Below are 22,899 nucleotides of genomic sequence, written 5' to 3' on the forward strand. Positions count from 1 at the left end.
TTTTATGATGATGACTGTAGGGAACTACACGGGCCTTCTCCAGGTTTTTCTGATTAGGTCCTGAATTATTTTATATCCCATAAAAATCAGCTCTATCTTTATGTATTACATAAGAAATTACCATTCAGGTGATTTGATATGTAATACTAAGTTAGTCTTCACTTACCATTTCTCTTAAAAAGAAAATTCAGATTGAAGATCCAGGTGGATCAAAGTGCAATGGAAAAAGGAAGGTAATATTTTTAGTAAACACATAAAGTTAACACACAAGTTCTCACTGAAGTAACGTTGGCAACTTACAAACGACTAAAACAGCATTTCTGGGAGACATGTTTTTACTCACAGGTTTCTTTAATTTCTTCCTAAAGTAGTCATATTTCTGCTTAAATTCTCTGGAGTAAGGAACAGCCTGGAAGATAAATTTATAAATACAGATGATGTACATTGAAATTTTATGGATACTGAGCCAACATTCAGAGACTTTTATGAATCATAAACCTTAAAACTCTCACCCTCCATATTATCATTGAAATGTATATGATGTCTCCATAACACGTGGGGAAATTCTAGAAATGACTGACGCTAATCATCACTGAATGGGGGGCTTTCACCCCTGAAAACAACTGCATTGATATTCAAGAAATCAATTAGGGATACGCCCACATAAACAAAGGCACTGTCCACGTGACTTTTGCCTAAATGGGAGTCAGAGCGTAATTAAAAAAAAATTTTTTTTTGCTGTATGTTTAGATAAAAGTTATTGGCTACGATTCTTTAACACAAAACCCCAAATGACCAGATAGAGGTCATTTTGAAAAAACTAATCATGCTTTTAAAAACCACGGGGAGGAAATAAAATGAGACGGAAGGCCAGTGAACTGATACTCTTAACATAGAATATAAAATCACGTAGACAGCATTCTGGAAAAGTCCTCAAGTTGGGAGTTAGAAGGTTTGCCTCATACTAGTTGGTGATCTTGGGCAGGGATTTCTTGAAATCTGGAATAGCTCCTCTCTGAAGCCGAGTGATGGTACCAAACGCGTTGGGTTCAATAACAGAGTTAGCTATCTTTACTCAAAAGTTCTGGAATCTCTTCTGGCGAAGTAATAATCTTCTAATGTAGTCATTTACATACTCTTCACGTGCTATGTTGTAAAGTAGCTTACAGTATCTGAGAGCCAGAGCTCTGACTTCAGGTTATTGAAAAGGCTTATAATATTTTTATAAAGGAGAAAAGACTGGCTTTTGCAGACACGTGGGTGTGACTGCGACAGCCTCGTACTTGGAAAGACCTGCTGCTTTTTAGCAAACAGTATGCATTTGGGCAAGAATAGTTCCGCTGATATTGTATTGGGCTAAGTTACTAAAATACACTGATCTTTAGTAGAGGATCTCCAGAGTCCAAGCCTTACACCTTACACTTTCACAAAGAGAAGTGAGGAAGCGAAGCTTCCCTCCTTCATACTACTATAAGACACAATCACACAAACAGTAAGCCAAAACAAAAATAACCACTCTTATGGAAAACAATAATCATGTCTGTGCTCTGCTTTGTAGTCCGACAGCAATAAAGACGATGTATTTCTATATCCTAAGGACATTCTAAAGACAATTTATAGGACCTGTGGTCTGTTCTTAGTTTTTAAGCCATTCTTCATTTGATTTTCCATTGCACGCTAGGTTTGACCCCATATCCTATTTATCGATAGGGCAGTGTTTATTTAATCTGATGAAATCACGTATGAATTCAGATTCTAGAAAAGGTAACAATTTTGTCAATAGCTGGACCACCACCAATCTGAGGAAAGGGTACAATGTCCTGAGATAAGCAAGTTTGCTCTATCAACACTACATCCCATCACAAACTAAGATTTTCTATATAGCCTGTTCATTCTTTGGTGGTTCCTTTGCTGATCCATTCAATGGGTATTTCTTGAGCACCTGCTCTGTGCCAGGCATTTTCAGGTGCTGGGGAAATAATGGCGCATCAACCTAAGAGTTCTTCCCCGCTCCATCCTGGAGCTTGCAAGCTACTGTGAGTAATAGGTGCTAAGAAAGAAATGAGTGCATAGAGGTAAATGCCGGGAGGAGACACCAAGAGAGAGTTCCTGGTAGGCTGTTTTATAGGAGTGGTCAGGGAGGGAAGCTCTGAGGAAGGGGTGTCTGGGCAGAGCCCAGAGTGGCAGGAGGGACTAAACCATGGCTTTGAGCAGCGAGTGCAAAGTCTTGGGAAATAAAGCGTCTGGCTGATGTTCTTAGCTGTGGCTAGCTGGGACACAGGGACACTAAGCTGAAAAAAGCTACGCCCTTTCATTTCCTCATGCTGGCCTTAGCAGAACGGACTTGTAAGGTAGATTCTAGCGCCCGCCAGCCTTCCAGCGTGATGTAACCTCCCGGCTGCGGAGTTTCTTCTCAGTTAATCAGAAGAAATGGACTAGATGAATTCTAAGGCTCTTCCGTTTCCCAAAACCTGTGATTCCCAGCAATTATGTTTTGATTTTTGCATCCCTCCTGGAAATGCTGAAGAAAGGCTTAACCTAAAAGTTCAAGAGTTTTAAGTGACCGGGGGCGGGGGGAGTATTTCAAAACGTCGCCCCCAGCCTGTGCTCTCTACTTTCTTGTCAGACTTATAACCTGAGAGGTGCTGCCTACGCGTGGGTGGAAATAAAATGCGGAGGTATTTCTGGGCTTTCTTCTCCTGGGGAATGATGCAGGAAAGCTGAGAAATCGTTACCCTCCTCCAATACTTATCTGTTCTCTCTAGAGATTGTTCTTATGAATAAGAAGTGGAATTTGCAGGTTTTTATACTCTCCTCCTGGCCAGATTCCAGCAATGTACCAGGACAAGGACATCCATCCAGTGTGTGTAATTCTCTTTGAAGAGAACCACAGGTGTAGTACCCTTCTTGTACTGGATGGGCCGAATTATTTATTCTCTCTTGAAAACCTGGGATCTTCTTTTCTTACAATTTAACTCGTTAAAATAAGCCTATCTCAAAACTTAGGACGTCTGTTGATTAAAGCCCTTTGCTCTGTATTAAATATGTTTTCTGTTCTGAACAAAAATGAAAGCCTGACTGTTTATGGTGCTAAGTTGGTTCTCAGGGTTTTCCTGTCGTTCTAGTCCAGCTGGGGCCCGAGCTCCTTCCAGAAAAGGACTCGTGTCTGACACGGAGACACGGGCGAGGCCGGTATACTTGGAGTACACAGAGGTCCCACCTCTGACATTTTCTGGAATGAACGGCAACACAGTTAGCCTTCGGAGCTGCTGACAAATTGGGAGGGACGCGTCTTCCCTGCTGTCCTGAGGGACCTGCCAGGAGTTTCAGGGCAGCTGATGATAAAGTTCTCGGAGAAGCACAAAGCGTCATACAAACATGAGATAGTGTTCGTAAGAGCAGCGAGCACGGACAGCACTTTGTCACAGCTTTCACTGGTGATGCTGGCAGCACAGAGGGCACACCGACTTACAGTAACGCTGCGCTGGACCGCCACAGACAAGGACCCCCCCAGCCCCCACTCCCCTAATCTGGATATTTTTAAAACTTGGGAAAAAGAGAAACTCTCGGCTCCAGATAAGCGTAAAGACTTAAAATTAAAGAAGTGGGCATTGGACTTGACTTGGGTGCTTGGGCTGGGGCTTTAATCCTCATACAGGGACACAGAAGCTGGCCTGCAGTCTGTATGACCTGGGGAGTAAGAACAGAGTTCCCTGCTTCATACCTACGTCTGACACGGGGACAAGAAAGCGCTACCCACCAGCCCAGGAAAGTTGTAAGGAAGCTTACCTTCTGTCCAGGACCACAAACGAGAGGAAAACAAAAAGAAACAGACCTGTAATGAATTCATGGTCTACGCCTACACCAAAGTGGGTATGAAGTCCACAGTTACATGAACTGGGCCTGCATGATCCCAAGCTAAGAAGTTAACAGTAAATACAGGTCAGGACTTATAAATGCCTCATGGGGGGGAGGGGAAGATGAGCGCACACACACAAATGATACACTGAATTGCTTATAAACTGCACTAAACTACTACTGAGGAAAGGCTACACACATAACATTGTGGGAGATTTAGTGCCCCTATGGCTGGAGATAATAGAATCGTCTGAAAGAGGATATGATATAAGCATTTGAAGAATGAGGAGACAGCTAAGTATGAATAAAAAAATAAAAAATAAAAGAACATGATAGAATAACAATAACTGAAAAGACCAAGCACATTTAAAAAGACCCAATAGAACGATGAGTGATTAAACAGTTACTGAAATAACAGACACAATGAACTGGGAAAGGGCAGATTATGAAAAGCTTAAAAAAGAATTAACTGGAAGACCTGAGCTCACAGTAGAGTCACAAGAGAGATGGAACACAGGAAAGCTAAGAGGTGAAGACAGAACATGAAAGGGAATCACATACCCAGGAGGGGTTACTGGTTCAGATAACCAGGAAGAACAGCAAGGATGGAGTGGTGCGTGAAGAAACAACTGCTGAGAATTTTCCAGAATGCAGGAAAGACACGGTTTCCATATTAAAAAATTACAGGGAGTCCGAAGCAGAATACGTATGAAGAAATCCATACTGAGGTTCACGACAGTAAAACGATACAACACCAAAGTCACAGAGGAAACGCAAAATCGCCAGAGGAAAGGAAGATTTACCCACCCAAACACAACAACTACATTGACAACAAGCTTCTCAACAGTTTACGGGGGCCAGAAGGACAAGAAAGAATATCTTCAAAATATCAGGAAAGGAATGGTTAACCAAAGGCTTCTTCCACCAAAGCTGAACTACCATTTAACAGTCAGATAAGCCCTCTCCCTCAGACGAGAGTTTCCCGCTCTCAGACAATGTTGCTCAAACAGAGGCTCTCAAACTCGAGCAGGCACCACAGTCCCTGGAAAGGTTTGTGCGAATGTAGATTTTGCTGGGCTCCCCCGCTCCTCAGCCCCCGAAGTTGCTGCTTTTCAGAGCCTGAGTTGGGACTCCTAAATTTGCATTCCTAACAAGTTTCCACAGGATCCTGATGCTGCTGATCTGTAGACAAGACTGAAAACCAGGAGCCATATTTCATTCAGAAGAAAACCCGGAAATAGCAGGTCCAAGAACCAATGGTGGGCAAAGAAATTCGCTCACGTGTAAGTGAAGCAAACGAGTCCTAGCTGTTGAGGATAAAGGTAAAATGTTAACGACTATTTGTAAAGTTTCCAAATGTCACTGAATAGCGTAAAGTGAGTGGGAAGAATGGCATGAGAGTTCCTAAAGTCCCATCTTCCTCAGGAGGAGACTAGAGGGCGATTAGTTTTGACACGAAGCGCGTTGGTTAAACATTTTCATGTAAGTGCTAAAGGAACACAAAATACAACTTCCAAGCAAGTATAGAAAGTGAAAGAAAACAAAGGGTACTTTATCAGTGTAATAGAAGGTAAAAAAAAAAAAAAAAAAAAAGAGGAAAAACCAAACCAAACCAAAAACCCACAGCTAGTTAAAGAAGGGAAAAAGACATACCAGGCAGATACTAAGGAAGAGAAAGTCAATGTCACTGACAAAGCCATGCTTACCGTGGGTGATTCTGACACTCCTGTCTTGATTAGACAGAACAGCCAGGATAAAAAGCAGTGATGGAAATGGATAATCTGAACACCATATACTTGATCTAATGCACATATAAAGAACTCTATACCCGACAAAGACAGAATACACATTCTTTTCAAACATAGAAAGAACATTTATTAAAAAAACAAAACAAAAGGCCAAGCTGCCAAGGAAGTTTCAAATATCTGGTAATCACTATTTCGCAGATAATATTCTCTGACCACAATGCAATAAAATTCTAAAGTTAGTAAGAAATGGATAGGCAAAAAACCCTTCCATACTCTTGGAAAATAAAACCACAGTCTAAATAGCTTGTAAGTCAAGGAGAGAAAGAAATCATGGAAATTACCAAATATTCAGAACCGATGACAACTAGAGCCAGGTGTCTACACTAAGTGGATAATCACCTAAACACACATGCTCTTACTGAAAGAAGTACCTGCACTACTAACCAAAAGCATACGCAAGGCTCTTTTGTTAATAATAATAATAAAAGATCTTGCTTTGGGTCAAATCTACTTGGATTTATGATGCTACACAATTTTCAATAGAAATAAAGAACTGTGTCTGAGTGAAGGCGGATGATCAGTAAATGACAGAAATAATTTCAAAAGGCTTCAGAGTTATGTCAAAAGTCACTTGAAAACAGCATCGATTCTTGAACGTCTCATTTCTCACGATGGAGAAGAGAAAATAGGACTCTAACACACCTTATTGTGAATGTGAAAATATCAAAAGGAAGCCATGGTGGTAAGGCAGGTGCTGAAGGTACATAGAAAGCAGCTGTTTTAACTCAGGGATGACTGGGCACTTGGCGTTACACGGCAGCAAAGCAGCTGGACAAAGCCAATAAAGAAATCAACAAACTAAGGGGATGTCAGGTATCAAGGTGGGTTTGCGTGATATTACCTTTTACGTTTAAACAGACTTACCTTTGTAATTCAAAACATAACTTGAACTGAATCAGATTAAAGCCACAAAAGCAGTATTTTAAACACGCCTACTGGCCTTTTAGCTCAGCACTCAATACACTTCATTGCCTTTTGCTCCTCCGGTTTTTAACAGGTTTGCAATGCTTTGCTGTTCCCCTACGTTTGCTGTAATTTCAAATTATCTCCCCGCACATGGACCAAAGATGTTGGTACATTCCCTGTGGACTGTGACCCATTCGACAGACTGCTCATGGGTGTTTGGTAGCAAGGGACAGTTACTGCTCAGGGACTGGGGGGTGGGGGGGGGTGTTCCTCGCTCTTCCTTATGAACACAGCGTGTGGCAGTATTTTAAAAGGGTGCTCTCTACCGAGCTTCCTCTCGCACCCGGCGCATATGCAGGGACAGTGAGAGAAAGTCAGTGGGTCACCAGAGACCAAGGTTCTTAACTCTGCCAGTTCCGAAGGTTGGCTACAACCTCACCCAAACTTTTACAGACGTTTCATGCTGGAAGAGATTCACTGGCTGAATCTGCTGGCTTACATTTACCTTCCCCCCTTGGCCCAAAGCAAGGACAAAATTCTACAAATACAGGGCTTGGCTTCATACAGAAGGGAAGAGAGGACATTTTGATTGTTATACTTTTAATCCACCTTTTTACAAAGGAGAAAAGAAAACGTTTAGTTGTGGTTACCATTAGCAAAGCACTTTCTTTTCCTTTATCATGAAAGCCATTTGAAGAGGCAAATGCAGACGTGCCCCACCCGGGAACTGCAGGGAGGAAGAGAGGGGGCACCTCTAACCTAGTCAACCACACCCAGCCCAGGGCACCAGGTAAGCAGTAATATACAAGAAATATGTGCTTAGGTGCAACCCAAGTATTATGCGGAGGAGTCAGAAGTTGAGGATACTGACCGGACCAGTAATGGCTGGATTCTGCAGTCTTGGGTCTTCCCACTGAGTAATTTTGCTATCTGAAAATGGGAAAAAAAAAAAAAAAAAAAAAAAATCAGCATATTAGTTCAAATCTAGTCTACGTCAAAACTGTTTTAAAAAGAACTATTTCTGGATTTTGCAAAAGCTATCCGATCTCTCATACTGGTCTGCCAAATAAATCACTTAGTGTTTCGGGTTAGAAGAGAATCACAGACTATGTGCCCCCCACATCCCCACATACTGTTTAGTTAAAAACACTCGATCAAAAAAAAGGCAAAACTAAAGCAAAACCATTTATTCACACAGTTTTCGGCAAGAAATCTGCCAAAATTTCAATTATAAACCCCTGTTCTTTCAAGGATTTATAATTTGATCTTGATTTTCCTTTAACTGAAAAAGGGGATAAAAAGTCTTAGTCCCTCAAATGGTGAAACACACAATTTTTCTCGTTTCAAATACTTTTTTGCTTATAGTGTTGAAAAACAGCTTTCAAGGAAGAATCCTACAAGGAACACATGAATAATCTGTGACACGTGTCACTCACATGCACACAAAAATCAAGGCATCTAAGGCAGTCCAAAAAAATGGGGATTAGATACAGGAGAGGAAGATTAGAGAGCAAGGTTTCCCTTTTGGCCAAGTTGGCGAGAGGAGCTGTCTTTCTTCTAAATGAGTCAATGTCACCAAGACTGTTCAATGCCGCCTATACAACTACTTCTGTGGTGTAGATGATAATGTGCACTAGCTGCCCTGAATCACTTGGGTTTTGTGACTGGGCATGATTCAAAAGATTTTAGGGATTACTGTGTATGTGTGTGTGTGTGTGGGGGGGGTGGGGGTGGCGAGGAGGCAGGGATGGACTTGCATGAAAGATGCAGAGAGGGCAGACTGGAGAAAATGGGTTCTCTCTCGAGTTTTAGGGACTCTAAGATGGTAAGAAAAAAAATGATTTATGAATATCGATTCTGCTTATTCTCTATGTTCTGTAAATAGCTAATAACTTGGTTTTAATGACCATACCAGGAAGTCTTCCAAATCTGGTATAATTATTTTAATAAAAGCAGACGTAGAGTTTTAAAATGAAACTACCAAAGCACATGATTTTAGATTCCCTTCGGCAGAAAATTTCCTTAAAATGTTTCCACGAGTTTAAAGAACTTTGGTGGAAGCAAAAGGCATTTTGGGTCCCTAGCTCCTGAACAGAAGACTTCAGAAAGTCAAAGTTGCCATTGTGTAATGGAGAACAAGAGAAAAGAAACCCAAATAAACAGAACAGAGTGGAGTAATAGTTCCCTGGACCACAATCCCATCATCGTCACTGAAGTTGAAGCAGAAGTAAATCGATGACTGCCCACACATGGCATCTCCCAAACAGTCTGTCGAGACCTGAACTTCCGGCACCCACCTTTCCCAGCGACGTTGAATCCAACTCTACCAAAAACTGAACTCGTCGTCTTCCAGCACCACAAACCATTCCTGTGATGCTGTGTTCCCGAATGCCAGTATCACAGCATTTGCTCCCCAAGCCCGCAGTGGCCCCCTGCCCATCCTCCCTTGCCGTTCTCCCCTGGCGCTCCCGAAGCTCCCCCGTCTGAGAAAGCTGCTTTCTGGAGGGGGCCTCCTGTCCGTGGGCTGTTCCCTATGTTCCCTCCCCTGGCTGCGGTCTCACTCATCCCTGTTCAAGACTTCCTTTGAGGTTCTGCCAGATGGATCTTTCTAAAGAACAAATGTGACCATTGCCACACCCCTCCAGAAAATCCCTCAGGACCTCCCCCTCCTGCCTGCAGAAGGGACCCACGTTCCCGTCTCTGGCAGGCACCTGTGACCCCCGTGCCATGCTGGGCTCCTGTGCACATGGGCCATTTGCAACCAGAGCGCAGTTCTCTGGCCGTGGCACGGTCTGCGCTACTTCATACACGGGCATGTTTCCCCTTCCTGGGGTCGCTCTCCATCTGGCTTTCCTGGATAAATCTTACTCATCATTTGGGATCCACCTGAAAAAGACTCTGGTCCTAAGCGGTCCTGCAGATGCCCCAGAGCCCTGGCGCTCAGCCACCTACCGAGCAGGTGTGGTTTTTGCTTCGGCATCTACAAAACTGGTTAATTCCTCTATATATCACTTTTGAAAATACCTCCTGGGACCCCCTACTAGAACATAAGTCCCTCAAGGACAGGGGCTGGGTGTTAACTCATCTCGGCAGCCCCCTGTGCACCACTGAACACACTTCCTGGAATGTGACAGGAGTCTCCTATTTTTTAAATGACTGAATGAAGCTGATGGTGAAAACAGATTCGCTTCTAAAACAGTCTAAGGCTTCAGAAACATACAAGTTTCTATGTGCTTATAATAAAGATGGATTTCACAGCTAAGCATTGTCAATATGTGAATGTGTGGTGGCCATTTGCTCATTTCTTCTAAAACTCTTGAAGCTAAACTTGCTTTTGGTCCTCCAACATTGTAAAGGGACAATAATGAAGGAGAAGAATGAAAACTCAGTTAATTTCGCTACGATTAATGGGTTTGGTAAAACTGCTGCCAGCAAAGATGAAGCCAGGAATGGACAGCCTCATTGGAATTTTCTTTTCTCTTCTAGCTTTGTCTCTAGACACCTTTGGCCACGGACTTAGCTGTTGGACATGCTTGGTCTTTAGGATCCCCGAGGGAGGGAGAGATTCGGCTCAAGATCTTCCTTAATCTTTTACTCCAGGCTTGAGACAGGAGCTATACATGCCCACACTTCATCTCTTCTGAAATTACCTCTTTAAGGTGGTTGAATATTTTTCATCTTGAAAATGTCTGACTTGTCAGGAGTTTTATGAAGCAGAAAATAAACCGCCTTATCATTTAAAAGATAAGTATACTGCGGTCTTGGGGCGCCTGGGTGGCTTAGTCGGTTAAGCGTCCGACTTTCGCTTAGGTCATGATCTCACGGTTCATGGGTTCGAGCCCCGCGTCGGGCTCTGTGCTGACTGCCAGCTCAGAGCCTGGAGACTATTTCGGAGTCTGTGTCTCCCTCTCTCTCTGACCCTCCCCTGCTCATGCTGTCTCTCTCTCTCTCTCCTAGAAATAAATAAAAATATTAAAAAAAAAAAAAAGTATACTGCGGTCTTTGTCATTCACGTGCGATCACACGTCCTGGTCATCACGGGCACTAAGAGGGCTGTGACTCTCGCACACGCTGCTTGCACAGTATAGTACGATGCTACTCGCACGGAAGGCCTGGTTCCTGTCCTGTACACAGGACAGCAAAACGAGGCGCTTCCTTGTTGGAAATCAGGTAGGAGAAAACTGCTTAGAAGGAGAGGCTTGTTTGGAAGGTGATACATTCCTAAACGGCAGCTCGGAGGTGATGAAATGCACTCTGGAGTGTACCTGCTGGCCTGAGCAAGCCGCTTAAAAAGGCAGGTGCTCTGCACTTTTCACGGACTGCATTTTGGTGAAAAAGCAGATGCATTTATTTTAATTGATATGCACCCCTTTAGAGCTAATGACCGAGCAAACCTTGACAAACTGGGGACAAAAGGCAGAAATGTTGCATCCACGGCAACTGAGGTGATCCTAACTAGATCTACTTCTTACACGGTTTCTGCTTCCCTAATTTCCACTATTATCTGGCTTGGAGAACTTTTCCATATGGCCGAGCCAAGGCAAATTTTCATCTCCAGGTAAGGCACCATGAGGAGCACCTCTTTTGGTAGCTCAGATCAGTCCTCGGTGCTAGGTCTACATTAATCCCCGGAGCAAAGAGAAGCCTCTTTGCTGTCTGTTCTGGCGAGGCGAATGTGGAGTGAGGTTGCTGAGCGCTTGGAGGGGCGGGCGGACCCATTAGGAGGTAGGAACTGCCAAGGCATTTAGCAAAACTACCCTCTCCTGCCTCCCAGCAATGCCTTCACCACAGGCACTCCCTGAATTAACTGCACGTCACCATTTGCCAAGCGTCTACTATACAGTATGGTAGGAAGATGCACACCACTAGAAAAACAGTCTGTGATCTTTATTATTTCTAGCGTCCACGAGGATGGCCCTCTGTGATAACGCGTTCCTTTGGGAAGGGTTTGGGGGCCCTTGCATTAAGAGCGTTCATAAAATTCTTTTCAGGTTGATCTGAACTTCAGATCCCCAGCTAGAACGTGGCTACAAGGTTGTGTGAGATGTTCTGTGTGTAGCAGACAGAGGCTGTGTTACTGGTTAAGACCTTATTTTAAGAAAAAGATCGTTATTACTCGTACCTACCTTTGAAAATGGAAATTGAAATGCATAAAAAACTAAAATAGAGAAATGTTTTTTGGGTTTGGTGGGAAAAAGAGGTTTGTCCCCTTCCTTATTTTAAAAACTCATGTGATTAGTAAAATTACAAAGAGCATATTAGAGAAAAAAGCGACGGTATACATATTTTAAAGCAGTTATGGTAGCAATTTTATGCTCACTGTAAAATTCTAGAAAGCAGGCAAACCCTGCATACTTTCACTGGTCAAAGACAAAATGAAGCCCATGTACACCTTGAAATACCGGATTTTAACCAAAGGGTTAAAAGGGTAGCCTGCCCCCTAACACATCAAGGACTTCCACTTTTGGAGTAACTATGAGCCATGGGCTTCTCACTTAACTTATTCAGCTCCTTTGCCTGAAAGGGAAAGTGTCCAGTTCACTCAGTCATTCAGTAACCCCCCCACCCTCACCCCGCTGAAGAGGCACAAGATCGAGGAGTCCTCGTGGCCAGATTTCTCATCAGTGTAGTTTTGATTAGTTAAGAGAACGTGAGGCTGGAGAAACCTGGTGGAGACTTGCAGTTTATGAACCAAATGAAAGTAAAGATCAAAGTATGACCAAGTGCCCACACTTTTACATATAATCGAAAACTTCTTTTAAATGTCTATTTTTCAGAAGTTTTCAGGGATATATAAAAATATGCTCCTGTGGGGAACATATCACCTCAAAACAACAACAAAAAAACCAAAAAACCCACTGGCTAAAAGCAAAACCTTTATTAGTTTAACTTTTAGTTGAAATGAGAAACCACACATTTATTCATAGGGGCTGGAACAAATATACTACAATTTCAAGATACAAACTGTATATATATTAGTGTGTTGGGTGCAAAGAAACATGCTATGAATAGAAAATAAGTCAGAATGGGCTTCTTGCCCTAAGACCTTTGAAAGCAGTGTTTAAGAAACTTACATGCTGCTTCAAGCACTGCTCACATGGATTTTGACTCAATCAGGGCTTCTAAGCTTATTTTCTATTGCTGGAGTGTATTTATTAAAAGCGCAGAAATCAAGGGGTTATACGCCCCCCAATTCTTTTTAATTAAAAAAAAAAAGGTTAATATGCCACAAGATCAAATCAGGTGAAAGCCTGATGAGCTAGTTTAAAGCAAACTTAGATGAATGCACAGTACCGTACGAGGGCACTGAGTCTCTGGGATCATTCTCTCCACATAACACCTGGCTGCCTAGACAGAGTGAAATGACAAGCCTTTCACTATAATATGTGAATGACTCCCTACCCCACCCCCATCCCTTTACCTGCAATGCCTATGTGTCTATAAGAGTCTACTTACTATGGTCAATATAAAACGTTCGGCCATCCAAGTGAATTCTTTCTTCCCAACCAGGCTGGTATTAGGAGGGGGAGGGAAAGAGAGAGAGATAGAGAGACAGAGAGAGACAGAGAAAGAGAATTCAAACATTAGCTAACAGTTCCAAAAATCAATGGCTAAACTTAAACACTCTAGGACATATTTTTTATTCTTCTCTTATAGGGTGCATTTTTAGGTTATAAATAAGCTACAAGCATCAAGTTAACTCTTAACAACGTTCAGTGACACACTATCATGTGTTCACGAGTCTTAGAAGCCTTCACTCACTGTGTGATGGACCAGAAACAGCGGCTGCTATTTCAAAAGCTTCAAAGGAAACTTCAGCATTCCATGGAACAGTTGAGTTTAGGATTGAATAAGCTCGTTTAATTAAATGAATATTTACTGAGGACTGAAGGGAGGAGGGAGGTTAATTTAAAAATGTCAGAGAGATATGCTTTAGCCCGGTCACCAGGCTGAATGCCCTAATACAGAGATTCTCTGCTGTGGGCTTTATTTGGACTCAGGAGCTAAATGGATTTGGGTCTTTTGTCCAAGGTAAGGCTGGTATGCCCTCAGTATTTGGGTTGTGCCTATTTGCTATCTGAAACTCAGGAATCCAACAGATCAGGACAACATGTTGCCTTTCACATCCTACCTGTCTCTGGTACTCTCTGGGCTCTTTCCATCTAAACCCAGGAGCCAAACAGATTCAGAGAGTGAGGGATATTTGTATAAAGCCTGATGAATAAAGATTGATCCCTAACCTTTCTAGATTCAAGTTGTGCCATAAAATACCACACGCCAAACAACAGAAAGGTTCTTGTGTTTGGAAAATCACCATCAAAGAACTCCTAGCACCTCCATTCNAAATCCAATAGCCTCAACTCCAACTTGGTCCCCCAAAAAGAATAAACTGATAAAAAGTTAAATTTATAAATAATCCTCAATAAGGGAGAGAAACTCAAACTATCTGCAGGCTAAATGACTTACAGAAATGGTCTGTGATTACTTAGGCATTTTTCTCCCATTGTCTTTAATATTTCCACCCCAGTGGCTAAATCAGCAATATGGATGATCTCAGTGGTTGCTAAGTTACGGAATAAATGTGCGCTGCTCAAACTGTCACGTGTAGACAATGCCCCTTACATCTTAGTTACAAGGTCTACTTTCTACTAGCAGCTAACAATTCAGAAACCTCTTTCCCAAGCACTGGGTATGAACTGTATGCACTATTAGAATCAGCCATTCACCCATTCCTGTTAAGAAATTACAGACCAACAGGACCCAAAAAGCCTGGACAAGGAGAAGGCCCATAGGATCCCTCCATCAACACAGGGCAGAGGAATAGATATACATTTTCACACTTGTCCACGCATCTCCAGTGTACTCACAGGAAGAGGGCCAAGGTCATTGGGGTTTAAAGAGGCCTTTGACCGCATATGTACTGGAAATTTCAGGCCTGGATCTTCCTGCAAAAAAAAAAAAAAAAGGAAAAGGCAGAAGACGTTATGAGTGGTTCTGTGTGTGCACTTACTGGTTTCTCCCCTTCTGGAGTTGTGTGTTCCAGCAAACCAGGCTGTGTGTGCCGGTCTGCACTCCTGCCTACATGGGGGAGGAAAGGATCTCTCTTTGTATAGGGAGGCTGGCTGACCAGCTTGCAAGGAAGATTTTACTCTTCTCCTGGTCCTTGGTGAAAGCAGGATGGTGAGAAAATTTAAATAAAAGGTTAAGCAGCATCCCGGAGATCTTGAGCAGGTGAAGAGGAAAGGCCCCGCAGTGATGTTACCATGGAAACCGGAACAGAGGGCGCCAGTGAAGACAAGGCTCTACTCTGGAGAAGGAATGGGCACAGGGTTTGCAAATCTCTCTTGGGTCTCAAGCTCTGCGTGAGGGCGGCCAGCCTCTCCGACAGCGCCTGGGATTGCTGGTGCTCGCCCTTCCACTCCCTGATCTAGAGCGGAGCATCTGAATCTGGTCTGATGGTCAAGTCATGTTCTGCCCAGAGGTAGATGGCCACATCACAAAGTTTCGTATCCCTCCTAGAGAACTTTCCCGAGAGTCTGGATCAAGTTCTGCAAATGAGATTTTCATTTATGTCTTACTACTTAGAAGTCTGCCATAGATTCTTCCTAAGGGATATGGCTGATAAGATGCTACAAAGAGCCAATGAAAGAGAACTCTGAGCCCTGACATCTTGGGTCGTGCTTTCTAACTTGCAAAGACCAGGCAGATGGGTCATCTTGCAACTACCCTGTTGGGAGCTGGGCAGTGGACCTCTGCCGCCTCAGGTGAGGAGACTGAGGAAGACAATGAGCGCGTGCTGGAAGGCTCTGACCCAGCATCTGGGAGCTGCCTCTCACTTACACAGACCTGACGGAAATGCAATGGAGCACTGAGAGTTCATATTTTAAACTCCAAAAATTAGAAAACAAATGATAAAAGTCAGAATAGCACATTGTCAACCAAATAAACCTGAGGTTTAAAAAGAAAACCACTTAATTTCAATTACTTTAGAGCCTTCGTTGCTGTCAAATGACTAAAAGGTTTTCTGCCTCAACATTTTCCTAAGTCAACAAGGAAATGGAATAATTGATATAAACCTTGGAAAATAAAACTCACTTTGTGACTGCTAATGGGTATGACGATGTTCTGAAAACGATTATGGAGATGGTCGCACGTGTTGGTTCAATGATCTAAAAACCACCTGTATATTTTAAACAGGTGAACTGTAGGACATGTGAATTATACTTCTTGAAAGCTATTAAAAAAATGTCCCAAGGCAACAATATAAACTGTTAGTACCACTGAATTATAACAAAGTGATAAGTTTTTTTAAGTGACAAAATCTATAAAATAAAACTAAACAAAGACAAACTCCACATCAAAAACTAAAAATCAACCTTTGCTTTCTGTTAACTACAGCACACTACTACGAACTGAAGAAGTCAGTAATGTTAGCAGTTTATGACGGATACGGACCCTGAACCTTATGGATATCCTTTTAAAAAAGGTAATTAGTGGCATGAAACAGGCCCAGGATTCTGTTGTGTCCTGGGACACATACAGGGCAATCCACTAAGATTTTGGATTTATAAGGTCCAAGAAACTGATAATTTGGTAAATATGTATGCTAGGCTGATTGTCGACAGAGGGAAAACTTGGAGCTCGAAGCTCTACAAGAGCTACCCACTCAGCGCTAGCTCACAGCCACAGGGGCCCCTGGGCCCCCGCCAGCCACGGACCATGCCAGCTTCTGGACACTGCGTGGAAGGCCAGCCGTGACTTGGAATCCCACACACCCACAGGCTACTGTGAAAGACAACTAGAAAAAGCTGGTGGTTTAAAGTGCGCACGTGTGAGCGCGCGCGCGCGCGCACACACACACACATACACACACACAAACGGGGCTGAAATGATAGGAAAGTGCCAGGTGTTGGGGGTGAGAAGCATGAAGTATGAAACTCAGTTTCACAGGTCTGCTGACGTGGCCTTGCGTGGAAACCTAGACTTAGCACAATGGGAGGGTTAGAGGCCCCCGGGGTCACAGCATCACAAGCCACGATGATGGCGGCACTCGTCGCCTTCCACCGCGCTCTGGGGGCTAAATCTAGGGGGCGCTACTGAGCCCACCCTCCCGGCGCGTCCCCTCAACAACGGAGGCAGGCGCGTGCCCTGAGGTGATGGAGCAGGTGACAGCAGCCAAGGCCTGGCAAGACTGTGACAACTTGAGGGATGACAACAAGCAGGGATACTAATGTTTCAAACGGTAGAAATAAAAGTGAAAATGAATGAACGAAATATGCAAACCCCGCCAGGTCATTTCTCCTGGTCCTCAAGCAGTCAGGCATGTTCACTACTTCACAACTGCTTCCCTCAATACAGCTGAAGAGTTTTTAAACAGAAGGCAAAGATCAACATCTTAAAAAAAAAAAATAAAAGGGGGGGGCGGTGAGGGTTTCCTAGCAGAATTATTTAGACCCATATAAGATCTGGGCACGCAGGCCGGTTTGAAAAACAGCTGTGGTTTTTTCCTTCCTGGACGAGGCCAGCAACCATGACTAAGCTACACTGAGTGTTAGTAGTTGGGACCTGCAACTTCATGAAGGTATATCCTGGCTTGCTCTAAAAAGAAACCAATGCTTTGTCCTGTGAAAGGCATAAACATACTCTTACATACATGCTTCTGGATGCTTCCTTAGCAGAAAGAACGAGCAATGTGAAGTCCCTCTTGTAATCTCCCCTCGGGCACTTGGTGGCCTCTGGCCTGCGTCCCTGGCCCGGCTGATCCAGGTGGGAACAGACTGCTGCCACTGGATCGGTCTGACTTCATCCCACACAAACCGCCAGCAGGCCGCCTGCGTTACTTGTGTGTGCAGAAGGCTGTGTTTTATAAATAGACTTCAGAGGGAATCTTCCCCTATTGATGCCCCTAAGGGAAATGATGGCCCAATGGCCCCCATCTTTTCACGTTGCTGGTTAACGCAGGAATCGAGTGCACAACACACGCTGACGGGGGCCGAAGGGGTATTTTCATTTTTCTCAACCTGTTCTACCAGTTTCTCTTCCTGCTTCCATCATAAGGCTCACATTCTAAGAATAGGTGCGCTGTGCTCTTTAAAAACAAACAGAGCAAACCCCAAACCAACTCCAAACAGATAGATTCTAAGCTGAAAATTATCTTTCCCCTTCCGTCCGTCTCTTATTGAAAGAAAGCGGCGGTGGAGAGTGGGGCTTCTGTGCAGACCATTCGTACAGGCCTCTGGAGGGGGAGACGCAGCCGGGTGCCGGGGTGTCTGAGTTCAGCGAGGAAGGGGAGTGGCTGGTGGAATTTCCAGCTGTTACCTTCAGGATTTTCGACAGCGACAGGAGTGACAAAATACTGTTTTAATGCATTAAAATTTTAAATCCGTACCATCAGCCAACAACAAGTCTCTTGGGCCGAAAACGGGCAACTGGGAATTCAAACTGGGTTTTGTTCGGCAACGATGTGGGCAATAAATAAAGCCGAGTGCCGTTTAAGATGAAAGGTGTCCAGCTGCAGGCAGACTGTGGTTGCAGCGTGAGAAACCGTGAAAAGGTTAGGAGACCGGGCTGCTCAGCTCGTTGGAGCGACTCAAATCACAGCTTACGCCGGCAGGCTGCAGCGCTCCACACGCTAATCCATCTACTCCGATGATATTTACCCGTTTCTGGCTGAGGGCAGGAAAGCACAGAGGTGCTGGAGGAGTCGATCACTAGCAGGAAAGCGGAAGGTTGTGTGTCCAGAGGGGTAAAGACCTAATAACCAATCTCTGCTGCTCTGTCTTCCAAAGAGCTGCCCATCTTTAATTCTCAATGTGCAGGTTATCTTCAGTCTCAAAAGCAAGTCAAACAAAGCAACGTGCTAGCAGATGCCTCAGAAGTAGTTGGGAGCTTGCTACGCATGTCGCCAGATCCAGAGGACAGATTCCCCTGGAAGGCCACTCCTGTACCTCCAAAGAGGAAGAGTTTTTAGAGTGGTTCTCACTAAGGAGGGTTGGGAATGTGTGGGGCATTTCTGGCTACCCTCCCTGGTGGGAGGAGGGGGAGGAGGAATAGTGGCTGCCAGGCTTTTCAGTGGCAGGATCCACGGATGCTTGATGCCCTCCAATAAAAGGCCCAGTCCTGGGGCGCCTGGGTGGCTCAGCTGGTTGAGAGTCTGACTTCCGCTCAGGTCACGATCTCGTGGTTCGTGGGCTTGAGCCCCAGGTCGGGCTCTGTGCTGACGCCTCGGAGCCTGGAGCCTGCTTTGGATTTTGTCTCCCTCTCTCTCTGCCCCTCTCCTACTCACCTCTGTCTCTCTCTCTCTTTCTCATAAATAAGAATTAAAAAAGAAAAAAAAAAGAAAAGGCACGGTCCTGCCCCAAGTGCAGAGAAGGTCCTCGTGGAGACAGGCTGCATCACGACCCCCTGGATTTTAGAGGGTGAAGCCTCTTGGGACTAAGTTAACATACCCCACGGGTGGAGTGTGGTTGACAGTCCAGGCCACTTTGGTTCAGGCGTCTCTTAACACTATACTACCATTGTATCGACTGTGCACACGTGGGGTCTTCACTAGAAATGGGGACTTTAATGCGTGCGTTCACTGTTAGCCCAAGCTGACAACCACCCAAACTCAACCAGCTTTCACACGACGTCAGTTCTAAGCACGGATGACAGAGGTCAGAGTGAAGCTCTGTAACCTGAGGATGAGAGAGGGACAGGGGCAGGAAGGGACAGGGACAGGAAGAGAGCAAACCTCCTGCAGCATCGGAAATAGAAACGGGAATACCGAGTTCGGTTTCGTCCTAGGTCCAGACATCACAGGGTAGAAACAAACCACTCCCTTCTAAAAGGACTACATGCTGGGTGAACTAAGACCTGCTAATTCGGCCGAGGAAATGAAGAGGCACGGGGAGACCTACACAAGCACCTCTGATTAATCCCATCGTGCACGTTAACACAACACATGGAGCCTCGCTCCTATGGGACTCAGGGCCACGTGGACGAGCAACACGATGAGAAAAATCAATTCTGACAAGAGGCTCGCGAGGAAGAGCCACCAGATTTACAACCCAACTCCTCACTCAGTGCATCTCTTCCCTCCAGTTAAGGGACAGAAATGTAGCACCGAAGTGCGAAACGCCTATCGGATGTGGACGGCACAAAGCAGAGGGACAGACCAAATGAAGATGATAATGTCCATGAAAATGCAAAAAAGAAAGCGATGAAGAAAAAGGAGTAACATGGTTGAAAAGAAGTTAGAATACCTGATACAGCAATAGCGTCATGAGCAGTGAAGCCGTAACATCAATTTTCTGGTACTGGGGAGCACGGCCTTTTCCCCAAATACGGCAAATTGTCAGGCTCACTGGGATTTCTCTATGAGAGCTTCGGACAGCGAGTAAGGACACCCCGGAATCCCAGCCAGACCTCATGGGAAAAATGGAACCAAGTAAAAGCAGCAGCCTTACCCACGTCGTAGTCTTTGTGTTATGGTCAATGAAGAAGGGCCGGCCGTTTGGCGCTATCCTCATTTCCCAGCCGGGTGGCAGGAAGCTCTGTGTGACTTTGTGTTGTGGTTTAGGGGAGTTGTAAGGTGATGGCTGTGGGGACTGTGGATTGGAAAGAGTATCTTTCACAGCCCGACGTATGGGTGAGTCCTTGGCACCCTAAGGAATAATAATGAACATTAGAATTCGTACGAGCTAGTCCAGAGGGGTCAGAAGGAAACTGGGTATCAAGGAGCGCCCGTCTTTGGAGAGGTACAAGGGAGAAGCTCCTAAAATCTGTTTCTGTCATTCATTTACTTTAAACCGCTCTAACTTTCAAGTTTTTGTTGTTTTTGTTGATTAAACACACAATGATGTTAAGTACTTATAACCGAGATCCGTGGATAGCTATTCGGTGCACACCCAAAATACTAGTCTCTCTTGAACATTACAGATGAAAAGTTTCCAGAGGCTGAAGAAAAACCTGCCCCTGCTCTGAATGAGCTCACAGTCTAATGTGGAATGTGTTGGCAATTTTCAGAGCACAGAAAGAAAAACCCGTACCAACGGAGACAGACACCTGGGTTTCCATGGCTGCTACCCATTGACACCCCATTTGGACGAGATCACATCCACTCCCAGTAACCAGCATCATAAACCCAGGGGACGGGCCCACAGCCGTCTCCAAGACACGGTCAAGTTCGGAGCTTGCAACATTTGCTCATCAGCTTCTCTCACTCTGATATTGGTGATGTTAAGGGATGGCCCCGAACCCACGCACACAGGAGAGAGCGCAAGCAGATGCCCAGCGATGGTTTACAGACGCAAATGTGCATCGGAAACACGTGTACCCGTACAATGACAGGCCCTACAGTTGAAAGGAAAAACATGATCAAAGCAACAGCTGTGTTTTCAAACGCAACGTAAGCACTGGTATTTGAAAGAGTTATTATGCAGTCAAGAGTGAAACACAACAAGAATGGAGCAAGTTCGGAAGAGAGGCACCCACTGCCAGCACGAGGGACCATGGCGGCAGCCAAGTGAGAATGGGAATCGCGTGGGAGCCCCCGGATGTGGCCCAGGTGAAACACAGAAGCGTGAAGTAAGGCTGCATGAGAACACCCTGCACCACGAACACAACGGCTGATCAGAGAAAGGACAGGGGGCTGCAAAACTCAAATCCAAGGGGAGGCGAGAAGAGAGAATAAGAAGTCCCGGGGAGAGAGCGACCCGGTTAGATGAGGCAGCCTTCTCACCTCCAGTGGGGCAGATAAGGTTACAGTCGGCGAGCTGAGGCTACGGGGCCGGCGGATCTGAGGCTCGATTAGGTGGTTGTTACTGTTTGTGGCGGATCCGGACGCGCCGTCTTCTGCGAGCTATTTTGGAGGCAAAAACAAGTTAGCTTCACAGGAGGATCCCCTGTGCATGTGATTGGAAGCACGGACCCAAACAACAACACAGCCAGCAATAATGAGAGGTCTGGCCTCTTCGAGTGTGGAGAAAACACTTACACATAATAATGGGGGCAGGGATGGGGAAACACATTCAAAGGAAATAGAAATGAATCACTAGCCCAGCCTAAAAACCAGCCCTGGAGAATAAAGGGGGCTGGGAGTGAAGTTATACTGTGATAGGCTCTTACTCTGAAAATATCTTTCACGTCACATCTTAAAACTGCATCTAGGGATGGACTGACTTGAGGACCGAATTCCTCCTCAGGCCAATATTACGCTTAGAGTAACGCGTTTTCTTTGGGAGAAAAATTTTCTCAGGCATGAGTTCTTTAGAACAATACATTCATATCGGGAACACTGAGCTCATGTACTCTGGCTTCTACCCTGCGATTTTAAGTTGTAGGACGATCTGCATACCTGCATGATAGGTCGAGTCCAAGTTGTGGTTCGATTGTTATGATTGACATAGTATGTGCGTCCCTTAGCATCCTTTCTTTCTTCCCAGCCTGAAGGTAGGCCCGGCGTGGTATGTGCATAGGCCACTGATGGCTGTTTGTGTAAGAAATCATTATTATTCAATATCTTGCATTTGCTTTCTGGTCAGTTTAATAAAGTAACATACACCCAGAGAATTACTTGTTCTAGACCAAGTAATTTAATTTGACCCAAACATTAGTGTCTGGAAAAAAGGCAACTGATATCCAAAGGCCTCAAATCCACTGTGAAAGGAACCCCACACAGCTCTGAGGTCCAAAATCTTACCTAAATCAGGCACAGAGCCCTGAAGACTTAAATGTAAAGAGTTGTTGCCAACATGATCACAAGAGAAACATACAATCTATTTCAGTTACGAAATTTTATTGTCAAACGTCAGGTTACCGAGAGGGATTGTCCTGAACATTTTTCCTCCCTATAGCTGCCACGGTGATCCTCTCCTAAGTCCTCAACTCTTCATCAGCTTAGAGCCCTTCCTCTATAGCGTTCAGGGGAAAGAATATAATCTCCTCTCTAGGAGGCCTGTATTCGCACCAGGGCATAGATTCGTGAGGACTGATCAGGACAGCAAGTTACTAGGCAATGTGAGGTGAGAATTCTAGAGGATCCCGAGAACCAAGGCAGTGTCTACTCCCGTCCTCCCCTACAGAGGGTCTCTCTTTAAAAGGAGGAAAGGGGCGCCTGGGTGGCTTAGTCGGTTAAGTGTCCGATTCCTGGTTTCAGCTTAGGTCATGATCTCACGGTTCATGAGTTCAAGCCCCGGCCGGACTGTGTGCTGATGGAGCCTGTTTAGGATTCTCTCTCTCTTTCTCTCTCTCCTCCTCCTCTCTCTGCCCCTCCGCTGCTCATGCTGTCTCTGTCTCTCTCAAAAAAAAAAAAAAAAAAAAAAAAAAAAAAAAAAAAAAAAAACAA

At 44.7% G+C, this 22,899-nt stretch overlaps 1 protein-coding gene across 4 annotated transcripts in view; it reads right to left on the reverse strand.

Annotated features, from left to right (window-relative positions):
- The window catches only part of NEDD4L (NEDD4 like E3 ubiquitin protein ligase), a 150,832-nt gene that overhangs the window by 27,911 nt on the left and 100,022 nt on the right, over nt 1–22,899 (reverse strand). For all 4 annotated transcript variants that reach the window (XM_077777563.1, XM_077777562.1, XM_077777564.1 and 1 more), the window contains 7 exons: nt 21,910–22,041; nt 21,295–21,414; nt 20,021–20,218; nt 14,441–14,518; nt 13,029–13,083; nt 7,444–7,502; nt 344–409 (listed from right to left, as the gene is read on the reverse strand). In XM_077777563.1, coding sequence (XP_077633689.1) covers nt 344–409; nt 7,444–7,502; nt 13,029–13,083; nt 14,441–14,518; nt 20,021–20,218; nt 21,295–21,414; nt 21,910–22,041 — 708 coding nt within the window. The remainder of the gene's footprint in view (nt 1–343; nt 410–7,443; nt 7,503–13,028; nt 13,084–14,440; nt 14,519–20,020; nt 20,219–21,294; nt 21,415–21,909; nt 22,042–22,899) is intronic.

The sequence above is a fragment of the Crocuta crocuta genome, unplaced genomic scaffold (genome assembly GCF_008692635.1).
Source record: "Crocuta crocuta isolate KB4526 unplaced genomic scaffold, BGI_CrCroc_1.0 scaffold36, whole genome shotgun sequence".
NCBI classification, from domain to species: domain Eukaryota; kingdom Metazoa; phylum Chordata; class Mammalia; order Carnivora; family Hyaenidae; genus Crocuta; species Crocuta crocuta.